The sequence below is a fragment of the Melopsittacus undulatus genome, chromosome 8 (assembly GCF_012275295.1).
Source record: "Melopsittacus undulatus isolate bMelUnd1 chromosome 8, bMelUnd1.mat.Z, whole genome shotgun sequence".
NCBI classification, from domain to species: Eukaryota; Metazoa; Chordata; class Aves; order Psittaciformes; family Psittaculidae; genus Melopsittacus; species Melopsittacus undulatus.
The window spans coordinates 37,550,461-37,560,253 of record NC_047534.1 but is presented as its reverse complement, the minus strand read 5'-3'; the positions used below and the strand labels follow the sequence as shown (position 1 = coordinate 37,560,253).

The following is a 9,793-nucleotide window of genomic DNA, read 5'->3' as shown; positions in this document are numbered from 1 at the left end:
TAGCCACTCAGCAGTGAAACTCAATGCCTAGCAGGGTAAAAGGATCATTTAGCTTGAAACAATAATCCAGTGCAGGTTTAGCCTTTTCTGTGTTGCTTGTTTGTTGGGTTTTGTTTCTCTTTTAATTTGGCTTGGCTCAGCTCAGCAGCATTGTTTCTAAGCAACAGGAGAAATCTACAGGCTGGTGTGAAGCCATAGTGTAATTACCCTGGCATACAAACTGAGTGGCAGAGGCAAGAAAGGAAAAGCAACATCAAGAGGCAATTCCTCCTCATAGAACCTGAAGTCAGAGGCTCCTAAACCCAGATCCTGAGGCCTTTTCCAAGGGTTGACACAGGTAGTGTGTGATTTCTTGTATACATGTATGAGAGACATAACAGGGGGACAATATCCAGTAACACAGAGATCTTACTAGACATGTTATTACTTTGTGCATAATGGAGCAAAGGAGTGAAGCCTGCACTTTAATACTACAATAAATTGATGGGTCAGGTGCCAGCTTCTCTCTTTGCTGCGTCCTGTCAGGCCAGCTGTTATCTCTTCCACTCTTTCCTCTTCCCAGTTCATCCCTTCTTTTTACCACATAGATCTCCTTAATACACATACAACATCAAGAGCAAGCCATGTGCTAAGAAACTCATAAGCAGCAGCAGATTAATAGATCGCATTATATGTGAGAATATCCATGACTGTCATGGGGATGCAAGCAACCTGCAATTTGACACTCAGATCAACGCTTATTTTAAATTGGCTCATTCTGCCCATTTCCCATTACCAAACTCCTTACCCTCAGTTTCAGTGTTCTGCATGTTGTCTTCTCTTTCTTGACTAGATTTTTCTCAGTCTCTATTGTAATCCAATGGGTTTAACTGTATTTTTGTAGGGGGTCTCCAAGTGTCCCATATTCTTTATCTATGATTCCTGTTTGATTACTGACAGAGGTATTTTGGTAGGATACACTTTTCTCTCTCCTAGATCACACTGAGCATCTGTTACAGGAGCTAGAGTATGGAAAGAAAACACCTGAAGAAAGAGGTCGAAAAACTCCTGTAAGTAGCAACTGCCCACAACTGCCTTCATTGCATTTGAGATGGACTTGTTTTTGTTTCAAAGTGTTGCACGACCTAGCTGGATGACAACCCTAAAACTTTAGCTTTCTTGCTGGGAGGTAGGAACACAATTCCTTTGAGATATTTTTCATTTTCTCAAATACAGTCTGCAGTGTGACACTTGACTGCATATGTGACAGTAGAGATGTCACAGCCTAGAACTTGCTCTGTGTCAGTGGGAGTGACCAGGGAGGTGCAGAGTTCCTCCCTTGCCATGCAGCCAGTGTAGCTGCTGTAAGGTGTCTCCTAGTTCACACATCAGGATCTCATGCTCTCAATTCAGAAGCACCCAGCAGACAACTCCTAGAGGATGAAAGCAATGTCCCATCTGTTCCATACAAGTCCTGTGCCCATCTTCTCTAGGACTGCTTGGATGGATCAGTAGTATTTAGTCTGAGGAAAAATTGCAGAATCAGACCTCCCCTGAATGAGGAGAATAAGCATCAGTGAAGCATCTCTTTCAATCTCTTTACCATATAGTGAAATCCTTCTGTGAGTCCCCAGACTTTAAATGCTTAATTCATATTTGTACTTATTCCTGTATTTTGGAGCTTTTGTGGAAGATAGCAGTGTGGTTGAGTGAAGTTAATATTAGCAGTGATGTGGAGACAGTGTTCTCACAGGAGAATGGATATTTGGTACATGAACTCTGAATAACCCCGAAAGATACAGCAAGGCCATGAGAGGCCCAAGGAAGCTTAAGCAAGCAAGATAAGAAGAAGCTGGAATTCACCGAGTTATGAGAACTGTGGACTGTTGGCAAGCTTTTGAGGTCAAGTTCTCACACCTGTGCTTGACCAATTACATGTTAGTTGGTAAGGGTCTTCAAGACATGTATCCAATCATAATATGCCAAATCGCTGTAGGTGTGTTTAAGCAATAGTACATAAGGAGTTAATGCTTTGCAATAAATGGCTTTTGGTCTGATCATATTGATCTCTGACTGAGTCCATTCCGCAGCACAGTGATGCAGCAAATTAACAGCTTTCCTGCTTAGGAGATGTCTGTGAGGAATCCTGCTGCAGATTCCTAGCCCTGAATCATAGCAAATTTAGCCCGTCTTGTACTAGGTTTAATCTATTGCATTTCTTATGCACTGGATTGCTTAGAACCAGTTGTAACTTGGAGTTATTTTCTTGCTTTAAGGGGAGATTATGTTGGCATCAGACTACAAGAAAATGAATTTGATCCAAGAGGACAAAGGCAGCCCACATTTCTAGATGACATGGTAATCACCAGACTTCTTACTTCTTATCCTTTTTAACTGCACGGCTACTGAAAACTCTGAAGGATGGATGTTTGGTATAGCTGAATAATCTGTTCCTACAATCATCAGAAAAAAGCCTATCACTGAAATGAGTATCAAAAGAGACTGGCTGTGAATAGCATCCAGGTGTAATGTATCCAATATAACTCAAGCTTTTGCTGTTTTTTCCGCAAGGCCAAGCTTATTCACAGGGAACATTCAAGTCAACTAACCAAAGGGAATTCTTAACAAACTAAAGCTGTCTATGTATAACCAAATATCTTTCAGCTATGCTGAGAAAGCCTTCCTCATATGTTTAAAACCCCTCAAACTTCAGCAAGTGTCTTACAACTGGTGAGGTACCCAGTGTAGTTGAGACAAAACTGGGCTCCAGCTCACATTTCCCTGCATTTCTCTGGTCTTTCTGTCATCCCTCAGTTAAACAATTACAGTAAAACAAAACACATAAGGTTATTCTGTCTTTCCAGGTCCATTACAACTTAGCCCTCAGCATTGCTTTGCTGTGGCTACGTGACTTGGATGTTCAAACTGCACTGACAAGAGAGAAAATGTGAGTATTGCAAAGCTAAGGTCCTGCTGTTGCAGTGGGTTACACCACTGTGAAAATTGAGTAAAAGCAGCAGTGAATCAGGCTCAGGACTACTTTTTGCATGTATAACACTAGGCTAATAATCTTCTTGTTTAAAACACCATACAGGAATTTTGCAGCTCACAACCGATACGCATATCCCAACAGAACTGAGAGAGAAGCCATGATATTATCTTCATATGCTGGAATATTAATGGTAAGAAGGCAAAAAAGATATAAATAACTTTTGCTCTATGCCATCTGTTTAGGAACACTCCTTGTATCCTGAATGACTGTGTTCATTGAAAGCACAGTTTACAGACAGTGCAGATATTACAGATCTGTCTCATTTTTATCAGGTAGCCATTAAGTTTTGCTCAGCCTTAGAAAAAAGAAAAAATAGGCAGTTTTGGTAGGTTATCTGTGTGTATAGGCTACTTCTCTTGTGTTACCCAAGTGCAAAAGAGTGAGCAAGTTTCAGAACCAGATCTCAGTAGCTTTATACTAGCAGCATGAAACAATCCTAGGAGCTCACATGAAGGAGATGAAATGAAAAGGATATGAGCTGGATTTCATACATTCACTTTAAAGAATGCTACTTCTGAGAGCTGAGCCTCCTTACCTGCCTTAACAGAACAGCATTCCTGTTGAAGAGATCTTTGAGATTTACAGTCCCTCAGCAACACACTGTCAAAGCTCTGCAAAGGTGAGTGATTTATCAGTTTTTCCTCATCCCTAATATGGATGTGAGTGAAGATCTCTCTTACCTATGTGGACTGGTCCAATATGTAATGCATTGGGCTGGCATTCTGGGAATGTGATCCACATATGCATTATTTTGTTTCATTTAGAGTAAACATGGTTGAACTATTATTTCCTTCTCACATTTCACAATAGCTTAGAGCCTTGTGGGTGGTCTTTTAGCACCATAACAAGGTATAAAGCCTACATGTGCAGTTGTAGTTATTCATGGAGTACTTCATTCCTGCTGCTAGTCTTGAGAGTGTGTGTCAAAGCTGCAGAGTGCACCACACTTCTTAATTGCTTGCAGATCTTATTGTGTGTGGGTGTATTATAGCTCCTGTTTATTCCAGCTCTCCCATACTAATAAAGGAAGGGACTTCATTCTGTGAAAAACAATCACTATTGTTAGACCAGCAGTGGTTGAGGATATGTGCATGATAGCTGGCAACATCAGTACAATAAACTCATACATCTCCTTGTTACAGCAGAATACAAGAATTCAGGTAGCATTCAAGACCGCAGTCTAGGTATGACAGTGTGAATTTTACCTGAAATTCATGCTTTCCTTTGCAATTGCTATTTGACTGCCAAAGATGTACTTTGTCTGCGCCAGGCATGAGCCAGAACTTTAGCTGGAGGAGCACATGGTACCTCTACACAAACATTTAAGAAAGAGCAGCAGCTGCTAGGGAAGGAGATATGAGGACATGTGTAAGGAGATGTGTGGGGTGACTTAAGAAACACATGCTCTTGGAAGGAGGCATCCCCTCCATGCCACGGCCTGCAGGGAAAAAAATGCATAGGAAAAGTAAGAAGTACAGAGAAACACCAGACAGAAAACAGTCACAAGCTCATCCTGCTTTTCCACTTATCACCTCACAAAAGAAATTGGGTCAGACTGAATGTAACCATGAAAAAAAGGGAAGTTGAAACTAGGCAGGGGAGGAAAGGTGCCTACTATATTTTAACTTCTGGAGTTTAACCTCTTTACACCACCACGGGGATCAGAAATCTCTAGCAGCATAAGGGCTACTTCTAAAATCCCTGCTTTGTCTTTAGTCTAAAAGTCACGCATTGCATGCTAGAATATTTGAGTGATGTGCTTCCGGGTTTAGAGGTTTATGGAGACTTTTTATTGTCATGCTTCTTTTGGCTTAAATGCTTGCCTGACTGCAGACACTTCTTGGTTCCTTTCTGGCCTGCACACTGATGTGGGACTTTGCCAACCCAAGTAAAGTGGTAGTGCAGGGAAGGCAGGCACATAAAAGCTTTGTCTTTGGTAGCTGACCAGGGAGATGTTTTCCTTCTTCAAAGGGCAGCGGCTGTTGTACTGTTCCTCTTTTGGACCTCTGCTGAAAAGTATCCCCAGGCTACCAGAAAAAGAGACTGTGTATTTGGTCCATGTAAAACTGGATACAGCAGAAAAATGTAACTGAGCAACCAGATGGATATAAAAAAAAGGCCTTCAGTAGACAAAAAGGAGATACTTTTTCCAGCCTTACTAATCAGGTCCATCTTAGCCCTGCAGAAATTTCATCAGTTAAAACTTCTCAGTTCTACCCTGCCCGGGAACTAATTATTACCGTAGCCCCAGTCTTCAAGTGGTATCCCATTCCCAAACATACTTAAAAGGCTTTCATCATTGCTAGTGTCACACACATTGCAGAATCTATCCCACACTTTTTGACATCTTCTGCCCTTTAGGTCCACATTTGGTGGTACTAGTGACTCTTAGCTTTGGCTATAGCAATGATACGCTCTTGGTTTCTTTTCCCACCAGCCTACTGCCTAGACTGGTGTGCTGCAAGCAGTGAAGTGGAAGGAAGCTCCTACTGCATAAAGGCCTAATGATTTGCATCCTATAATATATTATGCCTTTAAAAAATGTTACATTTTAAGTCATTTGCCCCTTTTGCCGCATTAGTAATAACAAAGTAGCTCCAGCTTACTCTCTTTGAACAGAGCGAAAAGCTGAACTATTGACCTCCTCCTCTACCTCACAGTGTGCCAGGCAAGAAAAGGGCAACCCAATTACTCACAACCACACTAAGATGTAACCCAGCTCCTGGGCCTTTGGCATAGTGCTTTACAGAGCAGCATTCCAACTAGCATGCTGTGATTACCACTAATGTGGAATGGAGGAAGAGGGTATGCAGATCCAAGGAGATACAGCCTGCTTCACAGGGGCTTTGCCAGTGTTCAAAGCAAGTTTCTGTAGCAGAAGATCTTTAGTCATGTAAGTGTAATTGCCCTTCAGAAAAACGGGAGAGGTATTATACTCTTTAATTCATTACTCAAATCAAAAGAAAGTATTCTATATGGCCTAGCTATTTAATGAAAGAGCATTTGTAGCAGGAATATATAGGTTTAATTTTCAGTAACACCGACTTTATTTATGTTTCCCAAGCAGCCATTAAAAGTGTGGAACTGTAATCAGAGTACAAAAGATGGTTCACATGTAATTCACAGTGGTTCTGGTGCACTTAGTTTATTTTTGTTTACTTTAGTCATGCTTAGACATAATATTAACAAGACTGCCATCCAATGTCCAGAAAGGGCTAGAGCTCACTCCAGCTCACAGTTGCATGCATCAGGACAACTTTACCTGTAACCTCTTAGTTGAATTTTCCCATGTCAAAAATTAGAAATGCCACTAGATGCCATGTAGGGGCATTTCACATGTTGGGTTGAAGGAGGTATCTTCCACACTACTCCCAAGATAAGTGCGTGGATCAGCTTTCCCTCTTTTGCTGTGGACATTACATTGTGCATTTTTATTGTCATGCTTCTTATGGGCAAGAATCCTTTTCTCTAGGAATTCCTAACCCAGGATATTTTTTCAAGTCTCCATGCTGAGTGCACAGCATACAGTGGAGAGGAGTGGTGTTTTCTTGACAGTGTGCCACCTACTCATGCTGCTTCCTATGGTGGTTTGTGGGATTTGTTTGTCAGTTTGGGTTTGTTTGGGTTTTTTTGTGGTTTTGTTTGTTTTTTGGTTTGGTTTGGTTTTGGGGGGATTTTTTGGGGGGTTTCTTGTGTTTTTTGTTGTTGCTTGGGGTTTGGGATTTTATTCTGGGGGAGGAGGTAGTGGGGTGTTTACCTTTGATTTATATTCTGATGTTATGCAATCAGAGACAAAGAAAGAACAGAAACAGTCTTTCTGTTCATCTCATATTACTGTGCACTTGCCTAGATCCTGTCCCTAGTGGACTTGTGGATACTTCCTTGCAGCTCATGAGGTAGCTGTCCTGGGTTCAGCTGTAACAGGTTTTTTTCTCCTTCATAGTAGCTAATGCAGCGCTGTGTTTCAGCTTTAGCCTTAGAACAATGCTGATAACACACCAATTTTTTAGTTGTTGCTAAAAAAAGTGATTACTCTGATCAAGGACTTTTCAATTTCATGCTCTGCCAGTAAGGCACGGGAAGCTGAGGGGGAAGCAGTGACAGGACACCTGACCCTTACTAGCCAAAGGGGTATTCCACACCACAGCACATCATGCCAAGTATATACACTGGAGGGAGTTACACAGAAGGCCCAGATTGCTGCTCGGGTTGAACTAGGTATTGGTTGGTGAGTGGTGAGCAATTGTATTCTCTCCCCTTGTTATTTCCCTTATCATTATAGGTGGTAGTAGTATTATGTTGTACTTTAGTTATTGGAATGTTCTTATCTCAACCCATGGTATTTCCATTCCTTCAATTCTCCTCCCTATCCCACCTGGAGCAGGGGAAAAGGAAGGGAGTGAGTGAACAGCTGTGTGGTACTTTGCTACCAGCTGGACTTAAACCATGACAATAGCAGAGTTACAAAATTTTCTAAAGAGTAAGATAAACCATTGCTATCAGGGTCTCCAGTTTCTATTTCAGACAACAGCATTGCTTAGTTTTAATCATGGGCATAAGATCATTTCCACTTTGGGAAAGGAATGGAAATGCTTTGCTGAATTTGGGAACTGAGGGTAATTTATTTCGCAAAGCCCTAATTAGTTTAAGAGGTTAAATCTACTGTTTTCATTAACTGTAACTCTTGGAGCACAACTTTTGCCTCTTAAAGATTCCTAGACTCAAAGAGCTGGAATCCAGCCCATCTCAAAATTCAGTTTCTGTGGATCTCTGGTTATCTTTTTTTTGTTCCCTATTTCCCACCAAAGTAAATTGGTGGAGAATCTCCATCAGTTCTGAAGCCTTGGCTTAGCTCTCCTTGAAAATCAAGCACTAGCTACACAAAGATATGTAGATACTTAGGGAGCTAACTCACATCCTAGTGGGATTCTGATTCATAAGAAGGGACATCCTGGCCTGAAATGGATGTAATGGTTGCTATCCTGACTGCCTGTCACTTCTGTTTCCTATTCTGTTGCCTGACTATTTCAGGAGCTGCCATATGAACAGCTGAGGAGCTGCAGGCTGCTGCCAGGATGCTGTGGCAGACCACAATCCCCAGGCTGCACCAGCACACACATGGCTATAAAATGCAGCAGCTCAGCTACTATGTGGATAACTGAAATGTCTGGCCAGTGGGGATGGGCACTTCAAGAAGCTGGGTGGATCAAGCAGACAGGACAAAAACTGTCGGCAAAGCTGTCTTTATTTATCTACCAGGACCTCTTAAGCGGTTATTTTGCTTTCTGCTGACCCCAACAGAGACTGCCCATTTGGCTAGGCACATAGTTTCTGCAGACATACTAATCCATGAATTGTTGTCTTTCCAGAACCACTGGATTCAGCCTTTCAAGCTCTCCCTGCATCCATTTGCCATGCTGACTGCCCCTGAAGCTGCACAGTATGCCTGCAAGCAAAGTGAGCACATTTTATCCCAACTCCCACAAGGCCAGGGCAGGGGAATGTGGGGCAGCAGCGCCTGGCCCAGCAGAGCCACCAAGTTACAGCCTGCTGAACTGCAACAGATGCATGTGAAAAGGATAGCATAAACCTTGGTCTGTGCCTATTCTCTTGCAGGGAGGGAAGGTATGGGCATTTTCTCATTGTAGCCTAGAAATAGTGTCTAGCTCAGGCTCCTCAAGTTTATGACAGTTGCAAAGGGAGCATTTTCCTCAAATTGAGGTAAACAGTAAGATTACATGTTTATAGGAGAATCAGACTTCATGTCTGACAGTCACTTGTTTGTTCTTAAGCTTCAGTTAATAGCAGGAATTTTGTAAAGGTCAGTTACGTTACTGGTCAGTGAAAGAGCCAGCCTCCCCTTCCCTGCTTCTTTTCCAAGTGCAGCAAAAATGAGAGTAACTTCAGGAGCATTAGAGAATTTGATGCTTGGACCCCTTACCTCCAACCATGTATTGCAGTTGATCCCATACAGTAGGTCTGTAAACCAGTCTGGTGGTACTGTATAAGCCCAAGGTGATGCAAGACTCTTGCTCTCTCACAAGGCACCAAGTTCCAGACACCAGCAGCATATCAAAAGACCAGCCCTGGTTCAAGGAGAGCTAAAAAGGACAGCAAGCAACTGGACTCAGTGACCAAAGGAAAACAACAGGTTGGCAAAGCAGGTCTGAAGAATTCACACAAGCCAGTGAAACTGTTTTTGCAACGCTAGCACTGACTGTCACAGCTAGAGCACACCTCAGGCCACCCAGAGCCCACAAAACCTTTTTTGTCTCATGCTAAAACATGCTGAGAAGTGCAGACATTTCATACTAGTACTAATTTATAACTGTCAATCCTAAATTGCACTTTAATGGCAGCTGTATAACAACTTGTCAGGAGATGTCACTCATGAGCTGGAAAGTCAATTCCAGTAATATTAAACAAAGGCATGGAAGCCACTCTTCTGGCTTATGTCCCTGTAAAACACATTCACTACTATCAGTTTTAGGTTTAAAAGAAAAAAAAAAGTTGAAATTATATTTTCTTTAAATAACAAAAAATTATTCCATAAAGAAGCCAATAATATCAGATGAGCCTAATATCATAGAATCATAGAATAGTTAGGATTGGAAAGAACCTTAAGATCATCTAGTTCCAACTCCCCTGCCATGGGCAGGGACACCCCACACTAAACCATATCACCCAAGGCTTCATCCAACCTGGTCTTGAACACGGCCAGGGATGGAGCATTCACAACCTCCCTGGGCAACCCATTCCAGT

The 9,793-nt window shown here is 42.0% G+C and overlaps 1 protein-coding gene across 1 annotated transcript; it reads left to right on the top strand.

Annotated features, from left to right (window-relative positions):
* The first annotated feature begins 284 nt into the window (after window positions 1–284).
* C8H2orf80 (chromosome 8 C2orf80 homolog) lies at window positions 285–9,242 on the top strand. The gene is made up of 8 exons (XM_005152748.2): window positions 285–337; window positions 976–1,049; window positions 2,256–2,337; window positions 2,844–2,926; window positions 3,074–3,161; window positions 3,579–3,650; window positions 8,401–8,488; window positions 9,076–9,242. Exons 2-8 carry the CDS (start codon window positions 1,009–1,011, stop codon window positions 9,240–9,242), a joined length of 621 nt encoding a protein of 206 aa, XP_005152805.2. The 5' UTR covers window positions 285–337; window positions 976–1,008.
* Window positions 9,243–9,793: the final 551 nt, after the last annotated feature.